Source organism: Barbus barbus, assembly GCF_936440315.1.
Source record: "Barbus barbus genome assembly, chromosome: 28".
Taxonomy (NCBI): Eukaryota; Metazoa; Chordata; class Actinopteri; order Cypriniformes; family Cyprinidae; genus Barbus; species Barbus barbus.
In genome coordinates, this window is record NC_136756.1 from 26162077 (window position 1) to 26179022 (window position 16946).

The window sequence follows — 16946 nt, forward strand, 5'->3', positions numbered from 1 at the left end:
CTGCGTACCTAACTCGTCTTCTACCACGCTACAATCCAACCCGCTCCCTAAGGTTGCAAAACTCTGGTCTTTTGGTAGTACCTAGGATAGCAAAGTTCACCAAAGGAGGTAGAGCTTTTTCACATTTGGCTCCTGAACTCTGGACTAGCCTTCCTGATAACGTTCGGGGTTCAGACACACTCTCTCTGTTTAAATCTAGATTAAAGACACATCTCTTTAGTCAAGCATTCACATAATGCATCTTATAATCTTGTACTGCAGTTATATCTGATCAAATGTACATTATTATTATTCTTTAGCTTGGGTTGAACAAATCATTTATGCTTAGATGGAACAGCAGCTATGCTAATTATGTCTCTATTTGTTTCTCTGTTTAACATCCCGTGGTAACTAGGAATTACAGAAGCTTCAGTCTGGATCCAACCCTTAAATGATCTGAGATGACCGAACACCTGAGAAAAGATAATGCCAACCCCTCAGAGGACCTCAGAGGATGCCAACGCTCAGACAACATACAGAATTACCAAATCTTGCCATAAGTTAAATATATTAAGGTTCTGCAATATATAAATATATTGTGGAAACTTAATTTCCTGTAGAGCTGCTTTGCAACGATTTGTATCGTAAAAAGCGCTATACATATAAACTTGAACTTGAACAAAAACTCTGTATAGGAGCTAAAAAGTCACCTTATTTTTTTTATCCCATGGCAGAAACAAGCTTCCATATATTTCACCCCATTTATTATTTAAAATAAAAAATGCTTATTTTTAGCACCATTAAGTTTTTATTTTTTGACATTGTGACAATTTTAATTACAATTAAGATGATTTGTAATTCCTATTATTCTCAATAATTCTCATCAGATTCTCATTACTGTAAATCTGCATAAATTAAAGACAGTACAACATATAATACCACACTATAAATATTTGACAATTTAAATAATATATAATTTATTTCACCTTACAGTAATGAGATTTGTACTAATAAACCATGTCACAGTGCAACAAAAATATTAATGGTCATTAAAATAAGCTTGCTTTATTTTACTTAAATGCAAAATAAAGTTTCTTAACTGATATTAAATTTGGGTTGACACGTTCTTGACAGGTTTCCTGACATTCACCCCTAGAATGTGTGCGTGCTACGATGAGCGCCCACTAGATGGCAGAGTAAATTTGTTGGAGCTGAAGGACCATGGAGTCAACAGGAAGAACATATTTCTGTCAGTTGTGAGTGGTTAAAACCCGCTTAATAAATATTCCTGCTATGTTCCAGCAGTTCCTGATTACCACAAATGTACACTATGTTTCTGAGATAAACACAGGCTTGCATAGCTGAACAACAGTTCATGTGGCCAATCCTGTCACAATCCACTACTCAATGCAATAGCCGATGTTTAACATGTAATCGAAATGTGAAATCCAGAATTTGATCCTCTTACCAAGCGGATTATTGCCATTTAATATTGGCAGGATTCGTAGTCTACTGACATTTACTGATTTAAAACCAACAAAATCAGTCATATCCCTTCAGCTTCTGCTTATGTAAACTAGGGTATTTCACTGTAGACTCTCTAGGTCACCTAAACTTTTCATGAAACCAGGCCAAACATTCACACAGAGCCAGCCACCAAACCGTAGACCTGTCTCACTTCGCAAAACCATAGCCTCAGTCGAGAAACCACTTCACAACACCTCGAGATCTGGCAGAAACAGTCGATTTAACATAGAAACTGCTAGCGGCTGAAAGAGTTGATGCACATAATCAAGTCGTCTTTAAAGTGTGCGCACTTTTGTCAGATTGTTCCAAACACTGGTCACTCACACAAGATGAGCAATACACAGAGAAACGTACCTGTAGATATTTCATGCAATTTACAACTGACAATTAATACAGATGTGTGTAAGAGAGAAGGTATACGTGTGTGTGTGTGTGTGTGTGTTTGTCTATTATATCCTGTCGCTGTGGTCACATTTATACAGTTTGTGTGTGCAAAATGATATCAGGTTTTCAGCCAATCATGTGCTTTCTCCCGTAGGTCCTGGCTCCTCCCCTTCTTCCTCGAGGGCCTCGGATATCGGACCGTTTGACTGCAGCTCCTCACCCCTGCCGGCTCTCGATAAGACCTCCATCCAACGTCGCTGCAGTTCCTCACAGTCGGCACTGAAGTAAACGGTCAAATGACTCTGGCTCATTTTGAAGGCGTTGCGACGTTCTAGACGGTCACTTGATTCGGGTAGAGACACCTCGAACCCGATGAGGGGAATACTGCGCTGGGCTTTGACATCCTGTGCGTATGGAGAGAGAAAGAGAGAAGAAAAGATCAATACTTCACTGGTCAACCATTAACTGACCATTGTGAACCGCATTAGTCATGGATTGAACACTAAGGCCTTGTTTACACCTGGTGTTAACATCTGTTTGATCACATGGTAGTAACATGTATGTCGAATGCGTCTCCTGTAACCATGTGTGACCGAATCTCATGTTGACATCAAACAAGCATATGCACTACCGTTCAAAGGTTTGGGGTTGTAAGATTTTCATTGTTTTTGAAAAAAGTCTCTTATGCTCACCAAGGCTGCATTTATTTGATCAAAAATACAGTAAAAATTTTAATATTGTGAAATATTATTACAGTTTAAAATAGCTGTTTTCTATTTGAATATATTTTCAAATGTCATTTATTCCTGTGATGCAAAGCTGAATATTCAACATCATTACTCCAGTCTTCAGTGTCACATGATCCTTCAGAAATCATTCTAATATGCTGATTTGATGCTCAACAGACATTTTTATTATTATCAATGCTGAAAACAGTTCATATTTTTTGTGGACAGTCTAATGGAAAGTTTCTTTTAGGATTCTTTGATGAATAGAAAAATCAAAAGAACAGCATTTATTTAAAATAGAAATATTTTATATCATTATAAATGTCTTTACTGTGACTTGTAATCAATTAAATGCATCCATGCAAAATAAAATCTTTAAGACACCAAATTAGTAAACAGTAATGTAAATATTTAGGCTTTTTGATAACTTTTCAATCATGCATGTAATGTCTTTCAAAGCCACTTGAAATAACACTATGGTTGATTGACAGGCGAGTAGACGGTCTTCCGCTACTGTCTAAGATGCATCAGGAAAGCCTAAAGCACAAAACGCATATTAATACCAGGTGTAAATGGTATCATAGTGATGCAGTAGTTTAAATTTGTCAAAAGTGCAGACATATGAACTCATTCATATTTTGCAATAACACATTTACGTACTATCATGTATAAACCTGAGGATCAGGATCGTCTTACCTGCGGAGCACCATAGATATACAGCACCAGTGGCTCATTGTCAGGGATGACAAACCAGGCCTTCTGCCACCCACGTCCACTTCCTTTCTCCACATGATGAAGGAAACTACACAACACGCTGTTCTCCGCTGCCACTGAGGCCTGTTTCTGCAGGAAAAAGAGGAGAATAAAATATAGACCACCACTAGCTTTCACGCTTTGGGTTGCCAGATGTCACGAGTTTAAATCTGCCATCAAACCTCTAGAATGGAGCGGCGTCTCTGTGTGCTGTTGCTCAGACTGGCCGGAGAGGGCGGCACTCCCACTAACGTGGTGTAGCAGTCTATACACACGCGGTTGGCTCGGTTGTTATCATACAACAGACGGGCACGGAACTCCGAACACTTCCCACACACCACCTGAAATCAAGAAGACCCACGTCAGCTCCCTGCATCAAAGAGCATGTCAGATAACATAGGTATGGTGTAACATACATGTCCACAGGCTTTGCAGTGATGCCGTCTTTTGGTAATAGAGTTGAAAGGCTCCTGACACTTCATGCACAGCGTAACCTCTTTCTCCCGGATTGGAGTGGGTGCTCGCTTTCCAAGCTCTGTGCAATTCTGAAAACAAAGAGCGGTCAGAGAATATTGCAGTGGCCACAAATCCTAACCAACACTTAAACGTGGGTTAAAATGTCATTGCATTAGAGCTAGTTATCAGAAAAGGTGTTTGCTTTAAAAAGTGATATGATTAAATGCCACTTGGTTTCATATTTTGTTAACTAATGCAATGACATTCATACATTTCTATGTGTGGCTTGAGCATCAAAAGACTTTTTGGAGCCACTATATTTTGTAGTTATTCATATAGATCAGGGGTTTATAAACATTTTGATGCCACAGACTCCCAAATATGTCAATCCCTTCACGAAATATAAATGCTATATATTTTCATGTATGAAGACCCGTTTATCGTATACTCTTGTAATATAAAAATTAAAAAAAAGTCATTAAAATAAACATGTATATAAAATTCATTAAAATACACACACACATATATATATATATACACATACATATACATATATACACACACACACACACACACACACACATATATATATATACACACACATATACAGATACAAACATGCATGTATATATATATATATATATATATATATATATAGTTATTTTTTAATATTCAAATATATGCTTTAGCAATATTTCAATATATGTTAGTAATATAATTTTCTCTTTTTAATTTACAAGTTGTAAACATATGTATACATATCCCTGCGGAGCACCATAGATATACGCATGATAATTTAAAATTAATTAATTAATAAACGTATTATATTTTAAAATTATATTATTTTATTAACATATTCGTATTTAATAGAGGTCTCTGGACTCAAGTTTGAAAATCCCTGATACATATGGATATAGCCTGGATATGGTTTATTTTAGTATTATTTATATATTATTAGAGTACTTATAAATATTTTGAATTGGCTTTTATTTTTCGGTTTTCATTTTAAGTTTAGTTTTAATTGTTTTGTTATGTACTTTTTTTCGTTACTTTAATATTTCTATTTAGCTTTTACTTATTTTATTTCAGTGTTAGTCATTATAGTACTTCAACTAAAATTAAAATTATTTAATTTGGTTGCCAAGGCAACATTTAGATTTTTGTTTTTGTTAAATTTTTCATCTGTTATTTATTTTTCAGCTTTATTTTAATTAACTAAAATGATTTTAAATAGTTTTACTTCTAGCTTTAGGTAACAACACTGCGAGTGATAAGATTAAACTAACCGGTGAGTTTGGAGGAGTGAAGTCCTCCTCCCGAAACGAGCAGTTGAGCATACGGAAGGTCTCCAGCGTCTGTTCATGTCTCTGTATAGTGGCCTGGATCGCCTGTGAGAAAGTGAACAAAAAATTGAATAATGTAAGCACGAGTGTTACAGTCGAGAGATATGAGCACCTGTGATATGATGAAGAAAAGCACACCTGAATCCAATCTCTCTTCTCCTCTTCCGTCCTGGTGAAAATCAAAACGGCAAAGGTTTTAAAAATGCCAAAAGCCGCACATATTTCTCTTGTTTTTCAGTGGCTGACATGCTTATCTTGGGTATTTTCTCCTAATGCCCAAAAGCTCGGACAACATTTCTGTGGTGGTCAATCAACCTCAGATTTTATTTTTAAAGCAGACGAAGCACATTCCCTCAGCCGTACCTTGCTTGCAGTTCTAGTGAACGTTGTTTTCCCGACACCAGAAATGTTCGCGGTACGTTCATGCTGCTGGTTTCCTTCAGCTGTGAAGCAATGCAGAGTGAATCAGCCATTTGATAACAGCACATTTATTTTGAGTTTTATGCTGTAAACAAGATAAAATCACGGCAAACCTCCATGCCGTCTACGTCAATCCGCGCTCGCACTCCGAACTTTTGTCCAATCAGCCTCAGTTTGGGAACGCAGTACAACAACCTGTCATTGAACTTCAGAGAGAGACGAGCAAAGTTAACCGTGCATGATTTACCAATATTTTTACTAAGAAAAAACACTTTGAGGTATGATTTATGTCATTTATGCTTGTCTTTGACTCACCAGAATGAGGTATCTATCCTGTGATGTCCCGTTTTTAGCTGACAGTTTCAGGATGTGTCCCTCTTTAATGAGCTCATTAGTTGGGTTAACAATGTCCTCTTCTCCACCGAGCAACTCGTACACTTTCAACAGCTTTCTCATGCGCTCCTGAGGGACAAAACATTCACATGTTTGTTGAAACATTTAGTAATGGTCAAAGAAATGGCCAAATTGTCCCCACCAATATTTGCTATTTTTGATATTCATATACATATACTAACTTTAGAAATAATTTTATATTACTAATCGCTATTACTATTCTTTACTAATATTATAGTGATTTTTAAAAACTACACGATACATTAAACATATCACTACAGTATATATTATTAAAGTTTGATATAAATAATAATTATTTATTATATATATCCAATTATGCAAAACTATTCAACTTGCTTTCTGAAATTTTGTTATTTTGAATTGAAAATATCCTATCATTTACAGTACCTGATTCATGTAGTTCATAACAAGAATGTTTTGTGCTTTTGAAATATTAAGCATAAGTGCATTTTTTATTTTAAAATAATTCAAATTGATTACTTCACAACTAGAATTAGACTTTGTTATGACATGGTTATGACCTTGTTTTCATTGATGATAAAAATGCCAGATTTGTCTGTTTTAGATCAGGTCTATTTGGAGGGAGGTGACTCATGCCTCAAAATGTAGAAAATAAAAACATAAGCAATTAACAGATTCAAATGAGAGACTTTCACAACCATGCTTAATTACCAAGGGATGTTAAGGGGTTTTCAGCCCAGATGGAGTGTGTGTGGTTCGTCTGAAACTGCACTCACCATTTTCCTGATGGCAGCGTTTGAATGTTCTGCCGCTGTGGCGATCAGCTCCAGAGATTCTGTAAAGAAAAAGGACTTGATATTCACAAAGTGTCATTTTTCCATTTTGCCTTTTATCTTGGCCTGTTAACCTTGCATGAATCTTTTCACTGCAGTATTTCCAGGCACATGCACGAATAGCTGGAATGAAACAGAAAGTGGGCCGCTGTGGTCAGTGGAGGAGATAAGGCCCATTTGAGCGTTGCGCTGCTCTGCACTCACTCTGAGCGTCTTTGAAGTCATCTGCGTCCTCTGGCAGGCGGTGCAGATAGTCTTTGAGCAGGAGCTCGTAGCGAGGGATCCTCTGCACAGGCTCCAACATGTGGTGCTGTAGGGTAAGATTCCCACACATCTCCTCTTTCTGCAAAACACACCCAAAATCATTCGATGAGCAAAAACAAACCATGCACCGCTCCATTCCCACACACAAATTCGGAATATCTGCAAAAGCAGAAACTTTAAAGACATGAAATCAAGACTGCCTGCATTTACTACATTTATTGTGCACATTTCATCTGCGCACATAATTATATGTATTACATATGTAAATATTATTATTGAAGTATAATATTATCTGTGTGTGTGTGTGTGTGTGTGTGTGTGTGTGTGTGTGTGTGTGTGTGTGTGTAATTTTTTGTTTTTTAATTTAGCTTTCATTAAAATATATAAGACATGATATATCATACACATTACATGAGTATATATTATTAAAGTGTGTGTCGATAGATAGACAGACAGACAGACAGACAGACAGATAAAATATATATTATAAAAATATATTATTAAGGTGTATATATATATATATATATAAATAAAAAACACTTGTTTTTAAAGCTTTCATTAAAATATTACATATTAAAATACATTATATATTACACATATTACTAAAGTATCCATTATTAAAATAATAGAAATTATAATATATAATGTAATATAATACATATTATTTTATATATTAGAATGTAATGTATGCATGTATGTGTATGTATATGTATATATATTAAAAATCTTACTGATCCCAAACTTTTGAGCGGCAGTGTACAAGTTTGGGATCAGTAAGATTTTTAATGTTTTTTAAGGGAGTCTCTTCTGCTCATCAAGGCTGTATTTATTCGATCAAAATTTTAATCTTATTTTAATATACTTTAAAACTGAATTTATGCCTGTGATGCAGCGCTGAATTTTCAGCATCATTACTCCAGTCTTCAGTGTCACATTTGTTCAAAATAGTCATCTTAAACAATATAAGTCTTTACTATGACATTTATTCATTTAAAGGGGTCATATGATGCGATTTCTTGTTTTCCTTTGCTTTAGTGTGTTATGTAGTTGTTTGTGCATGCATCGATCTGCAGAGTTACAAAGCTCAAAGTCTCCCACAAAAGTATTTATTCTATCTAAAACAGAAGGCTGATCCAGACCGGGCTAAAACGGCTCATTCAAACACGCCCCCACATGTCTACGTCACGATGTGGAAATATTTGCGTAATGCTGCCCAAAAGTTCACTCAAAGAAAGAAGGCGTGGTTTCAGTAACCGCAGTAGTGTTGATGCAGGCATGTCAGGGAGACACTTTGTGTTTCTGTGCGAACGCAAAAGCACTTTATTTGGCTTTGAAAGTAGACGCAATTAGAAATCATTGGTTAAGATTTGTTTCAAATAGAGCAGCACAACCCAAATGTTTGAATTTGTGCAACGTATTTTATGGACGACAGTTTTGTGAACCTAGGAGAGTACAAGGCTGTCTGTGCACAAAGGCCATTTCTTTAAAAAAGGGTCAATTCTGACTTTGCTGTGACAATCTGGCGCTTCTGAATCAGCGACTGTAAGTATGTTTTGTTATTAGTTTAAGTATTTGCTATTGACTGTTCAAATGCAGAGTTCTGCGCAGTGTAGAGTAACGCGTCTTGTGTGTGTGTGTGTGAGAGAGAGAGAGAGACAGGGTCACATCACAGTGGAGTCAGCTGTCTTAATCGCAGCTTGTGTGCAAATACATACGAGCATCATCACTGTGTCTGTCACGCGACTCTGTTCCCCTTTCAGACTTGAACTGATGGTAAAACTAAGGACATTATTAACTGTCTTAATATTTACTTTGAAAGCTGAAGCTCACGATTATGGTAAGGGGCCTTACATTTCCGACACGTGCTTGTGGTGTTCGGCCAATCACAATGCACTGGGTCAGTTGGCCAATCAGAGCAGATTGTGCTTGTCGGAAGGAGGGGCTTTGTAGAAAAGGACGCACTTGAGAGAGCCGGGGCATAGAGGAATTACAATAATGTGCAGTATTTGAAAAATAATGTGATTTTTGAACATTAAAGCATGTCAACATGTTCCGTTACACCAAATACACAAAATAAGGATCTTTAAAAAAGCCTCATATGACCCCTTTAACACAACCCTTCTGAATAAAAGTATTAATTTCTTTAAAAAAAAAAAAAATTACTGACCCCAAACTTTTGAATAGCATTGTATATTGTAACACAAAATTTATTTTTTAAATAAATGCTGTTCTTTTTAACTTTTTATTAATCAGAGACTATAAAAATTATCCCAGGTCCCCAAAAAAATAAGCAGCTCAACGGTTTCCAACACTCATAATAAATCAGCATATTAGAATGATTTCTGAAGGATCATGTGACACTGAAGACTGGAGTAATGATGCTGGAAATTCCGCTTTTCATCACAAGAATAAATTACATTTTAAAGTATATTAAAATAGAAAACTGTTATTTGAAATTGCAATAATATTTCACAAAATAAAAAAAATTCAGTATTTTTCATTAAATAGATACAGCCTTAATGAGGAGAAGAAACTTCATTAAAAAAACAGTGTATATATATATATATAACTTTTTTTTAGCCATATATACATATTTAATTATATATGTAGTCATCATCAAGTCTGTATAAGTATCTGCCTACTTTATTTCCCACTGAATATTTAGTTTTACTCTGAAATATATCACATTGCAAAAGTGTTGAACGAATGCTGTTTCATGTTGTCTTTAACAATAAGGCAAACTCCCAAAACACAGCCAAGCACAATCCAAATGATTCATCGTTAGTGTAGCCCGTGTGTGATGGAGCCTGTGACATGCTTGATCTTCTTCCAGCAGTGCTGTGATCTCAGGCGCCGTGCCTTGCGTTCTCTTAAAATTCTCCACACAGTGGCAACCAGAGACGTTTGAAGTGCCACATCAGGCCTGATTGGGGCGCCATTAGTATTCACCATAACCTACAACTCCCCAAAAACCCTCGCGCACCCACAGCGACTCCCTCTTTCATCTGACGCACTCAATCATGGCTGAGCCGTGGGAGCGCTCTCGTTATTTTGAACACGAATGCTCTTGTCTCAGACTGTGAAGGTGAATTTGGTGGAGTACACCTGGTGGATGAGATTACTGTATGAATAACACACGCTCTGTTCATTCAGTCCACGGGTGTGAATTATGCAGGGTTGCACGCAATTAACACTCATTATAACCGTGAGGGGGTTGGGAAGGCTCTCTTATTTTCACACAGTTCAGCTGAGAGTGTGATGCTCAACAGCACTCAACACATCTGACTTCCACTTTATGTTAATAGAAAACGATTTATGCCTTGACATTATCACAATTTGAATTTTAAAGAGACAATTTTAGCATAATTTGCATCCTTCCTGGAAAGGAAAGACCAGAATGCACTGTAATGAGTAATTTTTCATATAAAATACTGGTTGATTTTAAATATACACTATCATTAAAAAGTTTGGGGTCAATTTTTATATATTTTTGGAAGAGGTCTCTTCTGCTCACCAAGGCTGCATTTATTTGATCAAAAATACAGTAAAATCAGCAATATTGTGAAATATTATTACAAATTAAAATCACTGTGTTCTGATTGAATATATTTTAAAATGTAATTAATTCCTGTGATGCAACGCTGAATTTCCAGCAACATTACTCCAGTCTTCAGTGTCACATGATCCTTCAGAAATCACTCTAATATGCTGATTTGATGCTCAACAGACATTTCTTATTAATATTATCATCATTGTTGAATTCCTTCATGATTCTTTGAGGAATAGAAAGTAATAGAAAGAACAGCATTTATTCAAAGAATCATAAATAAATATCTTAAATACTGTTACTTTTGATTAATGTATCAATGTATGTAAATATATTCATTATAAGTATATCAAATATAAGTCTATAAATGCCTCATTCATTCATAACGTAATGCATCCTTGCTGAATAAAAGTATTAATTTATTTTAAACGAAAAAAAACAACTTTTGTGCATGCATAAATATATGCAAGACATAACTAAATTGAGGTAACCATTATTTGAATGATTACTGTGTTCTTTTTATGATACAATATGAAATTATGATGTAAAGTATTAATTTCCTTTAAAAAAAACATTCTGACTCCAAACCTTTGAACGATAGTACTGCAATTCATCCAATATTTTTGCATGATACAAACACTTTTTCTTATTACAGAGCATCATTAGTTTAGCACAAAGCGTTTGGATCTCAGTCTGGTACCTGGATGTTGTGAATGATGGCTTTGAACTGAGAGGAGCGCTGCATCCAGGTGTTCACCAGCTCCATGGCCCGGTCAAAATTTTTCACGTACTCGCCGTACATCTTCAGGAAAGGCGCCAGTTTCTGCAGGATGTCCCCGATGCGGGGGTTCAGATCCCTGAGGGGAGAGGGGCGGAAGTCAAGGTTCGCTCATCATTTGTGTCCCAACTCTTCGTGAAGGTCACCCTTCCCTTTCCAAAATTAGACTATTTCTAAACAAAGTTTAGTTTGTGGAAACACATGTCACTTTCTATGTCAAATTTCTAGTTATGTCCAAAAGAAAAGAGATTGCATGAGCCACTGTGAAAGCTGATATTTTATATTAAGGCAGATATTTTTCTAATTTTAAGCATAAACGGACTTATTTTTGAAGAATTTTTCAGAAAACAAGACTTTAATATCTTAGGCCATTTTGCTTCTCAAGTAAATGTATCATGATATAAGAATGTTTAGATATTTGTACTGGAAAACAAGACAAAAATACTGTGTAAGAATCATTTTTTACTACTACATACTATGTATCACATCTCATCTACTTGTTTGCTTGTATCATCACAAAAATACATGATTGCCCAGCCCTAATCTGCTAAATGTGACTATAAGGCATAAAGATATTGAGATATAAACATTAACATCATGATTTTCTGCAAAGCTACTTTGAAACAATGTGTATTGTGAAAAGTGCTCTCTCTCTCTCTCTCTCTCTGTATATATATATATATATATATATATATATATATATATATAAATTTGACTTGATGGCAAGATAAAACATTAGTAACATTACCATTTTACCATAATAAAATCAATCTTGCAGTCTTTCTTTCTTTCTCACCATTCCTCCATGCGTTTCTCCAGCGCGGGCAGCAGGAACTGCTGGTGGAAGCAGTAGATGGAGCAGATGTTGGAGAAGATGCCCATGACCACCTCACAGGGGAAGGAGCTGCGAGCTCGGGCCTCCTCCATCAGCTGGGCGCAGAACACCTGGTCCAGGAGGTGCAGTCTGGACACGTAAGCTTTCTCCGTATGCAGCAGCTCATTAGCAATGTTAAACACCCGCTGCTGGACTGACAGCTGCAAACCAGAAAATGTTGGTGGAATAATGAGTTTGAACAAACCTGTGACAAGTTGGACTGAAGTGCATAGAATAAGTCTCATTCTTTCCAACAGTAAGAACTTTTAAAAACATTCCAATTTAAAATGTATAAATTAAGAATTTTGTGAAAGATTTTGAAAAAGGATTCTTATGCTCACCAAGTATGCATTTATTTGACTAAAATACAAATAATTATACTTAAAATACAATAACAAATACCAATCATTTTTTTTAAAAAGATACTTTTTCCAGGATTCTTCAGTGAATAGAAAGTTTAACAAAACAACAACATTTAACTAAAATAGAAATCTTTAGTAAAATTATAAATGTCTTTATCACTGATCAATTTATTACATTGTTGCTGAATAAAAGTATTAATTTAAATTAAAATGTAATTTTACTGACCCTAAAATTATGAATGGTATAAAAATAAATAAACAATAAAATTATATACATTTTATTAAATAAATATAAAAAACTTATGTAATTTGTATATCATGTATTTTAAAAATTATTTTAATAATTAAATTTTATATGTATTTATTATATATTATATATATATTTGTATATACATTACATAAGTATATATGGTTAAAATAAATGTTTATATTATAAATTTTTATGAATAATAAATAGTATATATATATATATATATATATATAATAATATAACAATTATATTATTAATGTTTTTTGTTTTCATACATAGGGTTATGGTTAATTAATACTTTTTTAAAATATATATTAAAATGCATTACATACAAAACAATACTTTAAAGTATAAATATATATCATTTTATAATATATAATTAGAATTGTAATTATATAATATATAAATAACAAAATTATAGATTAAGATTGTATAAAAATTGTATAAATAATAAAAAATAAATTAAAATATTTAAAATATAAAAATTGTATTAAAAAATAAATGATAAAATACAGATTATGTTTATATTTAATAATATATTTATAAATACAAGTATATATTTTAGTCAGGGTTTCTTGCACCAAATTTGTAATTTATCTCTTAGAATTCATTAAGCTGCTCACGTATATGTATGTGTTTATGTGTATTCACAATACGGAAGTCAATATGGAGTGTTTAGTAATACCCTGGCACCAAGAGTGAGATCCATTCATGACTAAATTATTTAATCATTTCCCAAATAATACCTATATAAATTCTCACCTCAGTGGAGTCCTGTCGTTCAGCTTTAGGCAGAGGTTGAAGGGCCATAGGGTTCATCTCACTCTCATCCCCACTGCCCTCCTCCATATCACTGTCTCCCTCTGAGTCTCTGCCGCCCTCCACACCGCTGGCCCCCTCTCTTTCGGGCCCCTCGGCATAGCCGCAAGCAAGCCCGGGCCCTGGGCTGCAGGGGCAAATCTCCCTCTCGTGACCAACCCGATCCTCGTCCCCGACGAAGCAGAGCTCCTCGCTGTGTGAGGGCGAGCTGATGCTGTCGATACCACTGTCTCTATTGGCCAGCTTCCCATCCATCTGTGACGGTGGGAGGGACAAGCGATCCGAGGGGATTTCTGATTGGTTGGCTGTGAGGTCCCTCATTTCCATGGTGTCCAGCAGTTTATCAGAGGCACCGTAGCCCGATTCCATAGAGAGACGCTTTTCTGAGCAGGATGCCCCGAGTTCACTGTCATCCTCCTCGGTTTCGTCCACCTCGTCTTCCTCCTCCTTTTCTTCTTTCTCGACCTCCTCCTCAGCCAGCGGCGCCTCTAATGGTTCCTGAAGGGACGTGCAGGGCAGGATGAACTCTGAGGGTGGCAGGCTAAACGACCCAGAGGCGGCTTGCTGTTCAGGGACCCGTGGGGTACACATCACTCCCCCAGTGATATCTGGTACCACGATGATCTGCTCCCTAAAAAAATAAAGATAGAAAAATAAAAACAAGTTACATATGACAAATATATATTTCTAAATATGCATATAAATATTTAAAACACCACATTGTGAGCACTGTATTAAAATAATATAATAAAATAAAAAACAAAATATTATATTATATTAAAACATTTAATTAAATTAAATTTCCTTAGGTTGTTTTTTTCTATCTCAATATCCTTAAGACAAAAATGTACTTGGTGAAATTAACATTTGTTTTCAGACAACATATAATGGATTAATTCATTCTTACGCCGCTGGTAAATTAAACGTAAAAGTAAAGTCTTAATATCTTAATCTTGCTTATCATTACATTTTAAACTAGAGTAAATAAAAAAAAGACATTTATGAACAATACAAATGTTGAATGAAAAAATGCATTTAGAAAAATTCATTCTTAAAAAATAAGAACCTATAGCTATATTTTCTAAAAAGTCTTATTCTCAATAATATTCTCAAGTACAACTTGTTTTCAGGAACTAAATTTTTACTGGAAAACGAGACAAAAATACTGATTAATAAATAATTTTTGGCAGTGAGATTAAATATATAACTTCTTGTTTACCTGTGATCAACAAACGGAGATATCATTACTCGAGAACACCAAATCAGAACTGTAGTTATGAATAATAAACTCTGCCGTAATCTAAAAAGCGGCTCCAGTGACAAGCGCTCGAATGATTGTGATCTCTCACCTCTCAAACTTCTCGATGAGCGAGAGGACACAAGTGGGGGAGGAGCTTCCCTCTGCTGTGGGTAAGGTGGCGAGTGATTGGCGGGGGTCGGCGGGGAGTGGGCGGGAGGGTGGAGGTGGGAGGGGCTTGTCCGGGGGGCGTGACCATCGAGCGCTCTGCTGCTGGAGATGAGGGGGTTTCGGGGGCACTGAACGAGACAAAATCAATACGCAAATCAATACAGTGAGACTGGTGCACGATCACATGACCGCACCACAGACAGACACAGATATTAAATTGGAACAGCAGGGCAGAATAACAAGTACTTTTATTAGATTGCATATTATATTATATCATAAATTATACATGAGGTGAAAGAAAATATAGTAAACATTAAAATAATGGTGACCTCAATTTAGTTACAAGTTCTGCATATACTTAAATATGCATAAAACATACACTATCGTTCAAAAGATTTGTACATTTAAAAAACTAAAATTAAGAAATGGATCATTTTGTTAATTTAATAAACCGTAAAGACATAATAAAAAAAATAGATTTAAAAAATGTTTCATTAAAAATTCTGGGGAAAAAAAGGATCACCGTTTCCGTGATATTAAGCAGCACAATTGTTTAAAAAATAATAGAAGAGTTTTATGAGCAGCAAGTCAGAATATTAGAATGATTTCTGAAGGATAATGTGACACTGAAGACTGGAGATGCTGAAAATTCACAAGACTTGAAACACAAGACAAAGTCATTTTTAGAACTTGATGTCCTGTGTTCACTATTCACGGATTGTATAGAAACAAATAGCCTGGTCATTCTTCAATATACACTATTTTGTGTCATGATGGTGAGTAAATGATGATAGAAGTTTAATTTTTGGCTGAACTATCCCTTTAAATGTATAGAACGTACCTTGAGGCTTTGGCCCAGGTAAAGGTGGGCGTGTTTTAGGGGGTGGGGGTGGAGGTGGGACGTCCTGAGGTCCGTTCTCACTTGTGCCATTACAGTGCTGTGCTTCCAGGGGTCCAGGGTCAGAGCAGAGGCGCTGTGGGGTCTCGTGGGCTCCGAGGCAGGGGCCTGGCTCAAGGGACAGACTCTTGGTTAGAAGCCGTGGACTGGTGGTGGACGGGCCTGACAGAAAGAGAGAGTGCAAACTCGCTTTGATTCGGAGAATCTGAATGAAGGGAGTAAACCATGCCTGGTGTTCTTTATCATTTACAACCAATAACTTGTTATTGGTTTCATTTAAGTAGGTTTTGGCCGAAATGAGACTTGTTTTGCAATTCAAATTAGTTGAAATACACCACTCTCTCTTTCATAGCCAGAGCTTTGTGATATAACAGCAGCATGTACACGATACAGCGAGGGTCATTAATGTGAATAAAATTGGCTTTGGCAAGAAAATAAAAGAGTTACTTGTAAACAATGCGAGTCATTTCAAATGAATGACCAAAAGAGTCACATTTCCTAACAACTTTTACCATCAGAAGATTTTGAAGATGTTGTTCTTAAACACAACGGAACAAAAAAATGATGTGTTTATGTTCATTTTTACAGAGAGACGGACTGATTCATATTAAGTGCTATAATGACCTGTGTTGTTCAAAAGTTTGGGGTCAGTAAGATTTAATGTCTCTTATTGCTCACCAAGACTGGATTTATCTGATCAAAAATACAGTAAAAACAGTAATAATGTGAAATATTATTATAATTTAAAATAAATAATTTCTATATGAATATATTTTAAAATGTAATTTATTCCTGTGATGCAAAGCTGAAATTTCAGCATCATTACTCCAGTCTTCAGTGTCATGTGATCCTTCAGAAATCAGGCTAATATACTGATTTGCTTTTTGTGAAAAAAAAATGAAATGAAATGAAAATGAAAATCTTTGTCTTTATGATGTCTTTTGGTCA

The 16946-nt window shown here is 35.4% G+C and overlaps 1 protein-coding gene across 2 annotated transcripts in view; it reads right to left on the minus strand.

Moving 5' to 3' along the window:
* Positions 1-884: 884 nt before the first annotated feature.
* The window catches only part of LOC306848441 (FYVE, RhoGEF and PH domain-containing protein 1-like), a 48327-nt gene continuing 32265 nt past the window's right edge, over positions 885-16946 (minus strand). Inside the window, exons 2-16 of one of the 2 annotated variants that reach the window (XM_079382990.1) lie at positions 15042-15228; positions 13636-14323; positions 12184-12422; positions 11310-11466; positions 7003-7141; positions 6742-6800; positions 5906-6052; positions 5704-5796; positions 5534-5613; positions 5309-5339; positions 5114-5215; positions 3788-3916; positions 3554-3712; positions 3315-3461; positions 885-2294 (exon numbers count right to left, since the gene is read on the minus strand). In XM_079382990.1, the coding sequence (XP_079239116.1) occupies positions 2025-2294; positions 3315-3461; positions 3554-3712; positions 3788-3916; positions 5114-5215; positions 5309-5339; positions 5534-5613; positions 5704-5796; positions 5906-6052; positions 6742-6800; positions 7003-7141; positions 11310-11466; positions 12184-12422; positions 13636-14323; positions 15042-15228 (2627 nt within the window). In that variant the 3' untranslated portion in view covers positions 885-2024. The other variant, XM_079382991.1, reaches the window with a different exon arrangement.